Source organism: Daphnia pulex, chromosome 1 (assembly GCF_021134715.1).
Source record: "Daphnia pulex isolate KAP4 chromosome 1, ASM2113471v1".
NCBI classification, from domain to species: Eukaryota; Metazoa; Arthropoda; class Branchiopoda; order Diplostraca; family Daphniidae; genus Daphnia; species Daphnia pulex.
Window position 1 is genome coordinate 6332851 of NC_060017.1, and position 16079 is coordinate 6348929.

At 43.2% G+C, this 16079-nt stretch overlaps 1 protein-coding gene across 4 annotated transcripts; it reads left to right on the plus strand.

Moving 5' to 3' along the window:
* Positions 1 to 1025: 1025 nt before the first annotated feature.
* On the plus strand, positions 1026 to 15551 carry LOC124191634 (vacuolar protein sorting-associated protein 13D-like). 4 transcript variants are annotated; one of them, XM_046584913.1, is made up of 22 exons: positions 1026 to 1318; positions 1378 to 1568; positions 1636 to 1827; positions 1896 to 3257; positions 3328 to 6827; positions 6888 to 8561; positions 8621 to 10094; positions 10159 to 10419; positions 10490 to 10680; positions 10748 to 11054; positions 11121 to 11244; positions 11323 to 11501; positions 11569 to 11712; positions 11769 to 12155; positions 12225 to 12590; positions 12660 to 12861; positions 12954 to 12980; positions 13144 to 13901; positions 13959 to 14138; positions 14204 to 14555; positions 14625 to 14896; positions 14960 to 15551. In XM_046584913.1, the coding sequence occupies exons 1-22, from the start codon at positions 1222 to 1224 to the stop codon at positions 15329 to 15331; spliced, it is 12612 nt and encodes a 4203-aa protein (XP_046440869.1). In that variant the 5' UTR covers positions 1026 to 1221; the 3' UTR covers positions 15332 to 15551. The 4 variants fall into 4 exon arrangements, with proteins under 4 accessions (XP_046440869.1, XP_046440870.1, XP_046440871.1 ...); XM_046584914.1 differs by having other exon boundaries at positions 1062 to 1318; positions 8621 to 10091; XM_046584915.1 differs by lacking the exon at positions 12954 to 12980 and having other exon boundaries at positions 1062 to 1318.
* The last annotated feature ends 528 nt before the right edge of the window (positions 15552 to 16079 follow it).

Here is a 16079-nt window from a genome sequence, read left to right on the forward strand (position 1 = left end):
ATCCTCCCAAGCTAATGATGGGCTGGATGTTTTTTTTTTTCATTAGGCAACACCCTTTCCACTTCTCAGTTGCCATTCCCATTGGCGATATGAATTATACAAAATAAAGCCATCACATTAATCTAATTCGTGTTTGACCCTTTCTATCCTATAGACATTCTCGGTTGCTTGTAGCTATTTAAATTCTAATTAATCAATCATAAATTCTTTTTCTAACTGGTCTGGTTAAACCAGCTGTAGGCCTACCATTCAATCTGTATTTTAAAATGAAATTTTACGTCTTTTTTTATCGGAAGAAAAAAAAATGATTGAGTTGATAAAAGAAGACAATGCAAGAGCGAGACTTAGCTGTTTTATTTTTAATTATTTTATCGGATATAATTTAATTGCGGCTATCTTGTGACTGATGATCATAGCTAAGTTAAAGAGTAGAATTAAGCACGTCTGATAACACTATGATCTTTTAAAAAAATTCTGTCTACTCTATACGTTCTCGAAAATTCCGACTTGACCCTGACCCAGCCCTACAATTAACGGAATCAGATAGTACAACAAATTTTGAATTTTTTTATAGATTAAAAACTAATTTTTAAAACATTCAAAAAGGTAGGTTTAAGTGCCAAGAGGGAAACAGGAGCGCTAACGTAAGTAGTAAGGAATCGAAATATTTCTCAGCTGTATGGACTATTCGGATCTCATGAGCCATGACGTGTTATGTCCTGTGTAATAATGCTCTAAACCTATAAACAAAAATCCCTGTAGTTTAACGAAGCGTTGTCTTTATAGAACGTGACGTCACTAATATTGGGATTTTATTTTGGCCATGGCTGTGACTTGTGAGCGCTGTGACTTATGTAAAAATATAGATACTGTAAATCACAAGACAATAGAATTTGAATTGATCGAGATTGAAGAACAAAATTTCATTTAATCATTTCTCTCGGGCTCCGAAAAGGTCAAGAAAAGGCTTCTTTTCTTTTTCTTGATAAACCGCGCGTGATCATGATTCATGACGTCAATTCTGAGTCGTCTGCTGCGATTCTTGTTTACTTCTTCAGTTCTTCTCTACATTATTCACGAACCCTCCATGATCACGGGTTTTGACTGAAAAAAAGTTAAAGAAAGAAAAATAACTGGAAGAGTAACAAAATCTCTCTCAGTGTACCAAGAAAAGTTGTAAATGGCTTACTAGCTCCACAAATCTATAAAAGTGTATCCACAATGTTGGAAAGGCTAGTTGCCTGGTTTTGCAACAATTATTTAGGGAGATATCTGGAAAATTTAAATACTGATCAACTCTCTGTTGCACTTTTACAAGGTAAAGAGAAATATAGTTGTTTATTCCATTCATGTTTACTAATGTGAAATTCATTACAGGAGAAGTTGAACTTGAAAATGTTCCACTGAAACGGGACATTCTCAATCAACTTGGCCTACCACTTCAAATTCATGCTGGGTTTGTTGGAAAAATCTGTTTCCAGATTCCACTCAGGAAAATAAGAAGTGAACCATGGGTGATATCCTTTGAACAGTTATATTTAGTTGCTGGTCCTAAGGATAAAACTGAGGTATAATCGGAAAAGCTTTTATATGTGAAATTCACTGTTATGCACTATTTACATGTTAAAAATCTAGCCTTATAATGAGGAATCTGAAGAGAATGCAGCTCTTGAACGTAAAATGGCTGCCCTAGATTTGATGGAAGCAGAATGGAGGTCAGAAAATGATCCTCAAGGATTATCATCCTCCTCTCTGTACTCGTTAACATATTCATCTTGGTTGAGTTATGGAGCAAGCCTAGTAACCAATATCGTTCAAAATATCCAGGTATGCTACTACATTCTCTTCCTTAATTTCGTGTGTGATGATAATTTTTTTTTTCTTTATTTTTACAGTTAAAAATCAAAGATATACACATCAGATATGAAGATGCTATATCCTGTCCAGGAAAAGTATTTGCGTGTGGGATACGTGTTGACTCACTCACCGCTCAGACTTGTGATGAAAGCTGGATACCAAAATTCATGTTCGCCACCACTCAAGGGATTATGTATAAACTATTGGAACTTGATGGATTGGCTGTGTATTGGGACACAAATACTGAACTCTATGCCGATCTGCCACTGGATGTTCTCTCCAGCAAGCTAATGCAACCTTGCTCAGTAGAACGAAATGAATTTCTATTGGCACCCGTTAGTGGATACGCACACTTGAAGCGTAACTGCAGCGCCAAACCTCTGCGATCTCTAAATCAACCTCGAATTGCCTGTGACTTCCAGCTAGACCGAGTCAACGTTGAAATTCGTGATGTCCAGTATCACCAGCTGGTTCAGTGTTGCAGATCTCTTGAGATGTTGTCACGCGGTCTCCAGTATCGCCGATGGCGTGTAGACAGTGAAGTTGAATTTCATCCCCGGCGTCAATGGAGATTTGCTGGGCAATGCGTCATTGCTGAAATCAAGAAAAGGAATAAAAGTCGAAATTGGCCATTTGCAATTAATCGCGCCAAAGAAATCATTCTCTATGTCCGTTCCTTTAAGGACCACCTGCTTAACCCGATTGGGGTAACGGCAGAATCCAAGCTGCACCGAGAAAGAATCGAATCAGAACTTGATCTGGAAGAACTGCAGGTCTTACGATCGATTGCTATGCAGCAGATTTCCAAGTCTCAATCGAAGAGCGACTCGCTTTTATCTGATGCTTCCACCGCCGCTGCGAATTCTTCTTTATTTCAACGTTGGTTTTCGTCCTGGTGGACAGTAGATGATGAAACCAACGGAAATTCCCAGTCAACCAATGAAGACCGAGTGGAACATGAGATTCTTGAAACGCTTGAAGATGCTATGAGGGACAACACAGTCCGGCAACGAGATATTCTACCTCTTCAGTTGAGTTCGACATTGAAACAAGGCTTGGTCCGTCTGTCAACCTGCCATAGGACTGAAACCGGCCAGTCTTGGAGTACTCTCCTCGAAATAGAATTCGACAACGTTGTCCAAGAATGGGAATCACGACCAAGGCTGAAATCGCATAAATTCCATCTCAGTTTGGGAAATGTGTGGGTTCGTGATTGTGCGACTAAAGGAACTTGTTTCCCAGATATCGTTTGTCCGCAAAGAAAAGACGCAAGGCCTTTCAAGTCAACTACAGGAATGGGGTCTCTTCTTCCCGCGTTCAACATCCCTTTCTTTCGTAACAGTCCATCAAGTCCGAATATGAACCAACTCCCACAAGATGAAGCACCTCTGTTTGATTTTGTAAGCCTTCATTTCATACTACATTCAACACCAAATGAAAACCCAAGTAATTATTCATATTTATTTTAAGGTTTATGAAAAACGTCCGCCTGGGAGCGATTGGAACCATCGACTGAAAATCACTTCTTTGGCTCTTGAATGCGTTTATAATCACCATCTTTTTCAAAAGATCATCGAGCTGTTTTCTGTACCCCACAAAGATTCTGACGAGCGATCCTTACTTGGCCAACGACTTCGACAAGCAGCCCGATCTGGCTTTGAAGCCGTCAAGCAAAAGACGAAAGAGAGGCTGACACAGACCTTAGCTCCTCCAACCGTGAATTTGCCATCGGATCAATCGTGGGATTTGCTGATCAACATTTCTGCACCACATATTCTTATTCCAGAATCAGTGGTTAGTCGTGATTCCCTTCTGCTGATCGTCGATTTTGGTCATTTTCACGTGACACGCACCGATGTCAATTGCATCGCCGCTGAATTGGCTTCAACAACCACCAACGGCAATGAAGACGATGAAGAAGAAGAATACGTCACTCCTTGTTCGACACCTCCAAATGAAACGGCTGTAACGACTCCAGTAGACGAAGCCATTGACACCAGTAGCTTCATGAGCAGCAGCAAAGATTGCGACGACTCGTCGGACAAGTACAACGTCCACTTTTCCGATCTACAACTGCTGGTGTGTCGTGTCAAGGACAACTGGAAACAAGCACATTTAAAGGGCACCTCTGCCCTTCACCTCCTGGACAGATTTTCTATTTTGATTCACGTGGAAAAGTATGGACGTATCCTACCCGGTTTAGAAAAACCTTTTTTGACTTTGACAGCATCACTTCCTCACCTTGTGGCTCACATCAACGAGCCAAAGATTCACGCCCTTGTCTCCGTTTCCAAGCAATTCCGTTCCAGTAGCCTGCCTCCTCCGGTTTATGAGACGACCTCTGAAGACGATGAAACGGGCGAGTGCGAGTCAGACGAGAGTTCAGCCGGATTGGAAAAGTCAGACGAACATTGGTTTATGGCCCAGTTCAATATCGAACAACTTTCAGTTGAGGTCCAATCAAGAGGACGAAGTGTTGCTGAATTACAAGTAGGTGGAGTTCTGGCCAGCTATTCGATGCGCCCAATGGATAGTTCTATCCATCTTGCCGTCCATAGCTTACTGCTAGTTGACGCCATGCAGACTTTGGGTTCAGACTACGAGCTATTGATTGCCAGTCACAAACATGTCAGCATGGATAGTATGAGTGGAAGTTTAAAAGAAAGTGAACCGACTTCTCCCGTCTCTCCATCATCACCAGATCCGTCATCTCATAAAGGACAGAGGGCAACATCACCTGTATCATTAGCCCAAGCACTTACCTCTTTGCAAACGGATCCTTCATGGCGTAAAGATGGTCTATCTCCGCCCGCTGTTCGCCGTCGAATGGTGACGTCAGCTTTAAAATCAGAAGCGTTGATTTTGATCGACATTGTGACCATAGAACCCACTTTGATCGATGGCAAACCTGAAGGACGCATTCAAATAATTAAGGTTCATTTCAATTCGCTGGACGTCATAGCGAATCAAGATACTGTTGTGGAACTGGTCAGCTTTTTCCAGCGGATTGTGCCCAAAAAGAGGGTGCCCCCTAGTCCTGATGATTCAAACATGTCCACAGATCAACCCTCTATGAACCAGTCACGATTTCCACCTTTTACTCTTGTTCCAGACGTCAGCACGGAAATCACTTTCGATTTTCATCGTCTCACGGTCCTTCTGCTTCGTTCAGCCGTCAAAGACGAAATGCTGGTGGGCCGGAAAGTGGCCACGCTCACCGTCACCGACGCTCGCATCAACGCTAACTTATCCTCAGACGTCATCGTTCAAGGATCACTGGGTGGACTTCAAATGCTGGACCTTACCCCAGAAGGGCAGAAGCATCAACGAGTCATCAGTGTAGGCCATGATGTACTGGTCGAGCAGCAACAAAATCTTTACATGCTGGTCAGCCAAGGACTCTACGAAACGGCCAAAGACAAAAACGAAGTCAAAGCGTTCAGCTTCAAATTTCTCCAACCAGGACTGGAAATGTCAAATGAAGAAGGCCCCAATTTGAGCCTGGAAGTTCGAATGGCCTCTTTGTGTTATAGCCATTCGGTTCATTTTCTCGCAGAAGTGACTGCTTGTGTAAGCGAATTCAAACAATCCGTTTCCAACATGGCCATGTCTTTGAAGTTGACAGCGGCTGAAATGGCTATCGATTTGCTGCACCGAGGGACTGAGGGCTTGGCTCAAAGCATCTACATGAGTGGCTCCAACTCTATGACTGAAGGTCTTAGTCTGAACGCCATGAAAGAGGCTACTGATGAGGAGCAACAGTCTTCGTTTCCGTCAAGAGTCCGTTTCAGCGCATTACTGGAAAGTCCTATAATGGTTCTACCCAGGTCTGCCAGAAGTCCACAAGTGCTAGTTGCACATTTGGGGCAAATAGAAATTACCAACGACAAGGAAGTCAAGTCCGAAATTCCATCCCATTTGTCCGAAGAGCTATCTGGAGGAACGCACAAGGAACACTTTGAAGTTGAAGTGCGTGACATGAGTCTGTATTCTCTGAATGTTGACGAGAAGTGGAAAAGTTCATTTAGTCATTTTTACTCGGGACCTTCGTCCTTTCTACGCGTCACTGCCCAAGAGCTTTACAGTTGCGCTAGTCCTCATGGTCGGCCTATTTTGCACGACACCCTGTTGAGATTTTCTCTTCATCGTATTACCGATCGACCCATTCAGAGTGATGCCGATCCTTTCCTTTTTCACCTTTCGGATTTTTACCCGAAACCGGAAGTATGTGATGTCTTCCAAGTTCATGGATGTGTTGTTTCTCCGCTACAAGTTTCACTCTCCAAAGCTCAGTACCAACAGATTATCCAATCACTGGACAATCTCAACTGGAGCAAAGTCGATGCGACTAACAACTTTGAAGCTGGGCCGGATTTTCCGGCGAAGAATCGACCGTCACCACGCGTTAAACAACGAGAACTCGTCCTGAATTTCAAGTTCCAGTTGCCACGATTTTCCATGGAATTACTTAACAACTCGGACCGGGCTATCGTCAATCTTTCCTTTGAAGACTTCTTGGTTGCGTATGAACAAAACTGCAGTTATTCCGCCACGGTGCAAACTTCTTTGAAATCCCTCATCTTGGAAGACCTGATGATGAAAGAAGATTCCAAATACCGACGACTGGTGGCATCCAATGATCGCCAGTCGGAAAGAGTTGCCGGAAGACCTAATTTGAGTTCCTTCATGTCATCATCGTGCCCTGATTTGCGTGCCCAAGGTCTCTACACCACTGGAGCACGATCCTTGCCTGCCAGGTTGGAGTTAGACCAATCCCAATGGAAACAAAATCGGGTGAAGCCTCCACAAAAGAAACCGGTCAAGAAATGCCCGAGTACACCACCGTCATCCCCATCAATGATGTACCATCAACGTTTCTCGCGATCTGGCGTCGGCGACAATAATTTGGTGTTCATCAAAATTCTTCTCGTTGATCCGGATAGCCCAGATTTCGCCTTAAAATACAACAGGTAAAGAATCTTAATGTTGTTTATGATTCATTAGTAAATATTTTTCTCCTCCAATTTCAGCACACACCGTTTTATCGAAATTAATTTCAACTCACTCGATATGATCGTCAATCTGGAATCATGGGTGATGGTGCTCGACTTCTTCGGTACAGCGAAAACAGGACAGCATCAAAAGAAAAAGGTAGCCGTTTCTTCTCCCGGCTATCAGGATTGGTCGAAAGCCGCGAATGCCAATACAATGAACTCGCGTTGGGAGGTTGAAGTCCGTTCTTTCAACCTGCTCCTCAACCGGAAGGACTATGAAGTTGCAGAAGCTACAATATCTTGCTTGTCGTGGGAAATGGCGTCGATGCGAGGCAATTTGGACGTCACTGGAAAATTAGGCAGCATTACCGTTCAAGATTTGACATCAGCTGGACGAATGTACCGCGAACGATTCATCACTTCGGGTAACGAGGCCCTGGATTTCCAATTCTTTTGTTTCAGTGCTGATGACCCGCACCTGGCTCGGGATTACGACATCCGGCTGAATCTTAACATGGCTTCCGTTCTGTACGTTCACACTCAACGATTCTACACCGAGTGCTTTTCATTGCTCGAACAATTCCAGCAACTTCGTCGAGTGGCCACAAGTTTTAGCACAACTGGGCAAAACAGCACCACCAATGTTTCACAGAAACCGTGGTGTCATGGTACGCGCATTTTGTTGAACGTCGAGGCCGGCTCGCCTGTCATTCTCGTCCCAGTCTGTTCCACTTCGGAACATTTATTGGTTATTGACCTCGGGAGAATATCCGTCTGCAACAAGTTCATGATGTCCAATGGATCGGTCTCGACACCAACCGTCAGCAAATCCCGTAAAATCAACGTGAAAGGTTTGCCGATTGTGCCTGTAACCAGCGATCCAGAAGCTGTTTTAATTGACGTCATACAAGTAGAACTATCCAACATGGACCTTTGTACGGGTCAGCGACAGAAAGCCAATCGGTCGCAAGTTGGCGATTTAATTCTTGGCTCTTATTTAATTCGACGGAGTGGTCATTCCCTTCTCAAAGACAAGTGCGAAATGAAGGTGAAAATTCGTCGCAACTTGGATTCACATTTAGGCCGTCCGGTTCCTGATATGGATCTCTGCGGATTGTTGTCAAGAGTAGAGTGTTCCATCGACGAACATCAGTACAAATTGGTGCGAGGTCTGCTCGGATTTAATCTTGGCGAACCTATGGATTTTTTCAGTTCCGACCAGCGACCACCGCCCAGTCCAATGCAGCCCCTTGCTGATGACTCCAAGCCGCCAATATGGGCGAGACTTAAACTGCAGATCGATCTAGAGAATGTCATTCTGGAAGTGAAATTCTCAAGAACTGGCCCATTTTCAACCATTAAATTTATTGATTCCCGACTTGTTTATGAAAGTAATAGTGATGGATCGAAAGATGTTGACCTCGTATCACAACAAGTTGTTGTTCGGGATACCCGGTACGATTCAGCGTTCGCAACCCAGCCAATCATAAAACCAAATGTCTTCACCCAAATTCTGGAACCTGTGACAAAAGCTCGCCGGGAAGAATCTCTACAAGCTGAAGTCCATTATCGATCGACGGAGGAGTTTAGTCGATTCACCGTAGTCTTGAACAACATGAGATTGTTGGCTGTATTCGATTGGTGGGCGCTATTTCAAGAATTCCTCTTACAAAATCCCGAAGAATATCGAGGAACTACCAAGGGTGAACGGTATACATTATACCTCAGTAAAAATATTGCACGGTTAATTATTTTTGTTATTTTCCTAGGGGGAATTCGGAAGAAAATGATGTTCTCCAAACTCCACCTCGATGGATTTCAACTTCGAAGCCCAGTCCTATTGTCGTTTCAACAGGAGTGATTAGCAAACGAGCTGCTCTCGTAGAGACTCAGCGATTGCCAGTTGAATTTAAGATCAACATTTCCGATTCGGAAGTGGTCATTATTGAAGACACCTCAATCTGCGATTCATCCGCAGTTATTTTGAAAGGAACGGCTTTGCTGACGTATAGACCACAGATTCAGAGTAAACCGCTTTCTTGCCAGTTGAATCGAGTTGAAATATTTTCAAGCCAGCTAAACCTGGAAGAGGAGACTGCCCTATCCATTGTCGATCCTGCCACCATCAGTATCGAAATAGTAGGCAAATCAAGCGCCACGGACGTCAAAGGCATTATGGACGCTACCAACTCTGAGTTGCAGCAGATACTGGAAATCCAAGCACAGCAAGTAATCCTTCGCCTGTCGTACAACGACATGAAACTTTTCTTGAGGATCCTCGACAGTCTTCCACGTCAAGCTCGATCCACTTCTAATCCCGACTCGACTATCGTCAATGAAGTAAAGAAGTTGAAGGCTCTAGGATTCTCCACGGAAGATTGTCAGTTAGCTTTGCGAACATGCAGTGACAATTTGGAAGAAGCTGCACTCTGGTTAACCCAAAACGCTTCGGCAACAGTTGGCCAACAGCAACTTGAAATGACAAATGAAATCAAAATCCGTTGCATTGAAGTTCGAACTGGCTGTATTAGTTTGTGCGTTATCGACGACTGCCGCGATGCCGATTTGCCTCTGGTCGAAGTCACAACATCTCAGCTACTTCTCCGCCAGTCAATTGACACTGTACAAATGACCGGTGAGGGCAGCATAAATTGCCAATTTGCTATCGATTATTATAATCGTGTTTTGAGCGGCTGGGAACCATTCGTGGAGCCATTCAAATGCCATGTACGGTGGAATTTTCTGCCTTTCTATAATTCAGTCGCCAATCGACAATGTCCTTCGTTCTTCATTGACACGGAAGATGTGGTCAATATCACCTGCACTCGAGCTTTGCTTGAACTCGTTGGAACAGTCAAAATGAATTGGATGGAAGATTACTACGGTCAAAATGGCAAGGAGATATCTAGTCAGCTGGACGGTGGCAATGTGGTCCGTCAGCGTTCTCCATTTGTGCCTTTCGCTTTGCACAACGCAACCGGCTCCAAACTCAAGTTTCGAACTCTGACGGCAAGTTTGCTGGCAGATGCTACCCCGTCGAAGGCTTCTGCTAAAAACACTCACTGGATAAACTGCGACGCCGGCGATGTTGTTGCCTTTAGTTTCGAAAATAGAGGAAAATTACGTCACCACGACAGTCACCAGATGCAAACACATCAGCTGGCAATCGAATTGGATGGTTGGATGGAAGTTGGTTCCGTTTCCGTCGATCGCGTTGGAGTGTACTTCCGATATGCAGAGGTATCCGATATCAGATTTAGTTAGTTGATTTTCTCGTTTATTAATCGAATAACTTTGTACACAATAGGTACACAATTCGCCAAGTAAACGAAACGCAGCTGCTTTCGACCGAGAGCTGGAACGTGTTTTGGTTGTTATTGCCGTCACTTTGGAAGGATCGGCCCGTCGACTGGTTACCATTCGTTCAGCTTTACAGGTGACCAACAACTTAGAAGAGACTGTTGAATTGCGGTTAGAACCGCCTGCTTTCAACCTTCATCCTAGCAAAACTGTCCGTGTGCCACCGTGCACGACTTATCCCATCCCTATGACTTACTTGATGTCTCAGGTAATTACTATCATTATGAAGTCACTCAAATTGTTAATTAAATTCTCTTTTCGCCCCTAATTTCCTCTAGATATTTGTACGCCCAATGGCAGAAAAATTGCCACACATTTTTAGTTTCTGCAAAGACCCAATTGAATGGCATGCTAATCCGAGTCAATCAACAGCTAACATAAGACAATGCAATCCGGTGATTAGCAACCAAGATTTAACATACCGTTTTGCAGTCAATATCCATCGGGAGAACTTTCCTCCTGACAAGATGTAATTTTCTTATTATTCAAATGATTCAGACAGTTACAATAACGATAAGTTTCTTTTATTTCCACAGAACTTCAGATGATTCAGAATGTAATATACAACCAGCTCACACTATTTCTCTTTTGAGTCCGTTGGTTGTCGTAAACCTACTCCCCTATGAACTGCTGTGGGAACTCAAAGCTGTCAGTCAAAGTGGTATCATCAAACCGGGTAAATCCACATCGATCCACACGGTCAACGTCTCCGCTGGTTTCCAGATCGCCTTCCGCACTGAAAACTTTGTTCATTCAAGCGACTTAGTCATTGGCACGTCTCCTCATAATTTTAGTACACGCTTGCGGCTCTATGATAGCGCTAATCGATTGCTGCTCCTACAGGTAAATTTTCATATACATTTATCATATGAATTTTTAATTGTTATGTTACTTTATATTTTATTTTAGGTGAAAGTCAGTTCCAAAGCTGCTGGGTCCATTAAGTTGTCCATTTCGGCTCCTTACTGGCTCGTCAATAAAGCTGGGATCCCACTCATCTTCCGGCAAGAGGGTGTCCAGCAAGATGCAGCAGGTTTGTGTTTTTTTGTATTGAAAAATTAGTGATAAAAATGTTAGTTATCAATGATATTGTTGTTTACTTTCATAATAGGCCAATTTGATGAGCACGAAATGGCTCGTTCTCTGTCTCCGATGCTCTTTTCATTCACGGACAGAGAAGCTAGCCCCACATTAACGGCCCGTATTGGAAATGGCTTGCATATTGGATGCAAGCCCCACTGGTGTCAACACTTCCCTCTACAGAAAGGAGTTCGAGTTCGCAGTTTTATGGTATCACCTAAATTTTATAATAATAAATAAATAATTATTTTATGACAAATATGATCTAAACATTAAGGTATCACCTCGAGACGGTCGGCCGGAATTGGTTTACTTGGTTGGAATTTCTATACGTTCAGGTCGTGGTCGATACCGAGACACACAGATTGTTACTTTAGCACCATGCTATCAGCTTTACAACCAATCGAGTTGGATGTTAGAGGTAATAATTACTCATAAATTATGCTTCAAAACAGGTGCTATTTTATGTTCAACTAGGTATCACAAGCCTATTTCGCTTCAACTTTTACCGATCCTGGAGCCCAATCAACGTATTTGAACCTAGTTCCTGGTTGTCACCTCCCATTCCACTGGCCTCGATTGGACAAGGATCAACTACTTTGCATCCGCTTATTGGACGTGAAAAATTGTCATTGGTCGGGTGGGTTCACCATTCGGAATATCAGCTCCTTTCACCTAAACATCCGTGATAGTGAAAGTCGGGCTAATTTTCTCCGCGTCGAGATATTTCAACAGGAATGCACTTACTGTGTCGTTTTCAGCGACGCCACTGGCTTTCCTCCACCCCTCAGAATCGACAATTTGGCCCAAGTTCCAATTATTTTTCACCAAACGGACGTCCCAGAAGCTTATTTGCATACCACTGTAAAGTGTACATACAGCAAAAGAACCATATCATGACCGAATAACTTTTTTTTGTTTACTAATCAAAAGGTCCGTCCCAACAGTTCGATGCCATACGTTTTTGACGAACCTACTAAACCTGCCCACCTTAGTATCGTTGCCCCAGGAGGAGCTTCCGCTTCTTATGACATGACAACACTTAAAGAAGGATGTCAACTGACCTATGAGAACTTCATTTATGTCTGCCTTACGGTTACCTTTAACGGTGATGACATGTCGACTGGCAATGCACTTGATCCAAACAACGTTGAGTTAGTCCTTGACGTGCCGGAAGGCACTCGCGTCGTACTCGGCGGCAAAGAAACAGGAAAACGCTCTCAGCTTTGGCGAATGACCGGAAGCGGAATGTTGCAACACGAAGGAAGCAGCCCTCCACGAGATCCTTCCAATCCTCAAGTAAAAACAAAGAACTTTTAATTATTGCAACTTAGGCAAAATATTTATAATCTGTTTACCCTTTGAAAGATTGATCCATCGCGAATACTTGTCTTGGATATCGCCGGACCAGCACTTCAACCCAGCGAGTATGTGCATCTCATGTTACGAAAGCCAGATCCTCGACGTCAATTGACTCAAACTTGGCGCTTCACCGATGACGGTCGCCTCTGCTGCGGCCATAACAATGTGTTCGTTCAAGCTAAGGATGGCTTTTACGGCGTCCGACAAGGTATTTCGATCAAAACAATTTCCAAAACTTTGTTACTTTGGCACTGTCACATTTTTTGGCATCGATATGATGGTTCTATAAATATTTCTCAGGCCTCCCCTATAACACCTGGAGAATGTGTACGTAGAATTTAAATCATCATGCGTCGCATGGGCTTGTGTAGTGTGACTTTAACTTTAGTTTGCTGAATTCGTATTAATCTAGCTAGCTAACTGTTTTGTAACTAGTAACTGTATTCGTGCTATTGTTTACCATCTAACCTTGAATGGATTCTGCGCTTAGGGAATGATGTTGTCTTGGGACCAGCTCAGTCCGTGACTTACTATCGGCTGCCTAGTGGCATTCCGGCAGAGCAGGCGATTCACTGGCAACGGCTTCGGCCTGGTTCTGGTTGCTTGAGTGTAAAGACTATCATGGACGGTCCAACCAGAGTGCTTCAAATTGCCGATTTGAAGTCATCACATCACCCTACGAATGAAGTCTCGGTCGTCACCACTCCAGCGGACAAACCTAACAACAAAGAAACGAAAATGGAAATGAATTTCAAAGGAGGTTTGGGTTTCAGCATTGTTAACCATTCACCTCCTGAAGAATTAGCCTATTGCCGATTGTCCAACATATCTCTTGAACTCCTCACGGGAAACGGAATGCTGAGCGTGGATGCTAGTGTCCAGTCCATTCAAATAGACAACAGTCTACAAGATCCACATTGCCCAGTTGTTATCTACGTCTCTTCTACCGCCAGCAATGAGGAATCTAAGAATATACCTGCCCTTCGCTTAACTGTTCATCGGCAGATGACTGGCCGTCTTAACGCAGACATTTTCAAGCATTTGATCGTTTCTTTCAAGAATTTGACTATCAACATAGAAGAGAACCAACTATTCAAGCTCTTGGCCTTCGCTGGTTTCAATCAGTCGGATTTAGAGTTGGAACGAGTAGATGAGAGTGATTACGAATCACAGAGATCCCTTAATGCCGCCACTTCCATTGACGCTAAACGATATTACTTTTGCGTTTTGAAATTGGTGTTGGAACAGGTAAGCATCAGTTCTTTTCAAAATTGAAATCTTCTTCATTTATATTTTTCCTTCTAGGTGCGATTGAGTGTTTATACTTCTAGCAAGTTACCACCGGAACTAAACGCTATTAAACGGAAACTCGGTCTGACTTTGATCAAATTCGAAGAGGCTAACATAGAACTTCACCCATTCATTCGATCACATCCTTTTGAAACGGCTCAGTTAATTATTGATTCCGTTGTTAAACACTACAAGGTGAGATAAATCAATTGTGTTGAATGAACGTGAAACATTTGCCTGTTTTTCCGTCCGCTTTCTAGGACGAGCTGAAATCGCAAGCCGCTAGGATTCTTGGATCGACCGATTTCCTCGGCAATCCATTAGGTTTCGTCAACGACGTTTCCGAAGGAGTTTCAGGTTTCTTGAATGAGGGCAATGTGGGTGCTCTCGTTCAAAATGTTACGTTTGGATTATCGAATTCTGCCGCCAAAGTCACGGGGTCGCTTTCTGACGGGCTCGGTCGGGTTACGATGGATGAAAGACACGAAGAAGTTCGGCAACGTCTTTTGAAGCACACGGGGCAAAGTTCTGACCATTTGGTAGCTGGTCTAAAAGGATTTGGTTTTGGAATCCTTGGCGGAATGACATCTATTTTCACCCAAACTTATGAGGGTCAGTAGTTTCTTCGTGTTTACCTTGGTTTAACAAGTAAAAATTATTTAATATCCTTGATTGTCATAGGTGTTTCCAATGATGGATTTGGTGGGCTTTTCACTGGTTTTGGTAAGGGTTTGGTGGGAACAGTAACCAAGCCAGCCGTTGGTGTTCTGGATTTGGCAACAGGAGCTGCCTCGGCTGTTCGTGATTCGAGTCGCAGTTCATCTAAGGAAATTCCTAAAAGAATTCGCCCTCCTCGTTTGGTTATCGGACCAGGAGGCATACTTCCTCGTTACTCGGAAAAGCAGGGACGTGGACAAGAACTTCTTTTCCAGCTTAATCGCGATCTCTATAAGGTAGAAACAATTAGTTATCACAGATCTAGATAAGTTCTTCATTAAAATGTTTCACTTGGTTAGGAAACTTTCATTGCATACGAAGCGCTTGGAAATCTACCAGACAGTTTACACATCTTGATATCAAGCGAAAATGTCCGAGTATTCAGCATGAGTAGCCCCAACAAGGAAGTCGTCCTTGACATTCATTTGTCGGTACTGCAAAGTAGTAAAGCTGTAGTCATTAAAGACTTTGGCACACAGAGCACAGCGCATTATTATGTCGAGATGAATTTGCTATTGGAACCGGAGAGTCCACTTGGAGCACGACGGCCCCAAGTTCGCTGTGATTCCGAATCCCTTGCTAAACGAGTGACGCAAGAAATTAACTATGCCAAGAGTGTATACGAAGAAAACCGTCATTCGCTTGTGTCTTCTTCCAAGTTCTCCCCCTGATTTTGCATGTTCTGTTCACCGCGTGTATAGAGTAACATTTGTTGATTCTGGTTTTCAAGAGATTGGGATTAAGGGCAATTTTTTCTTTTTAAAATTGAAATGTGTTATAGGCACATCATTATCTACTTATATGAATATTAAATATGCTACTTGCAGGTCCAAGGGCTAAATGAGTTCACAGTTCAACTCATATAAATAAAAACATGGTGATATACTTTTACAAAGACTTGATTGCTTGGGGTACTTGAACTACAAGAAGCTCGATGCTCACGTTCTAGTTATAGTAAAAACTCGAAAGCGTTGCTCTATGATAGGAACCCAGCAAATTTCCCCGTAGGGATCGCTAGGGATTCTTGGCACTTGGCTTCTAGTCAGTTCCAGACGAAACCGGTACTCCCAAACTGTTGGAAGACTATAAGATAACAGAAGCGGAGTTGATTCTCTCTCTGGGAATGTAATTTGAACTAAATCTTAAATGAAAAGTATGGAGTGCCTCCAGGGATTAAATTTTGCCATTCTTTATTATTTCCCATGCCAAAATTGTGGGTAGTAATGGAATAGAATTAATCCACTTTTCAGAATATTCAGAATAGTCCTAGTAAAGTAGTAAGTAGTTAGTAACGCCTGTTTGTTGGCAACAGAAGACGATCGCCGATCGGTCAACTGGAAGAGGACCGCTAGTCGGGAGCCCGTCCAGCCGTTAAAACAGGCGATTCGAGCCTCTCCATTCCGACTCCCGGATAATCAC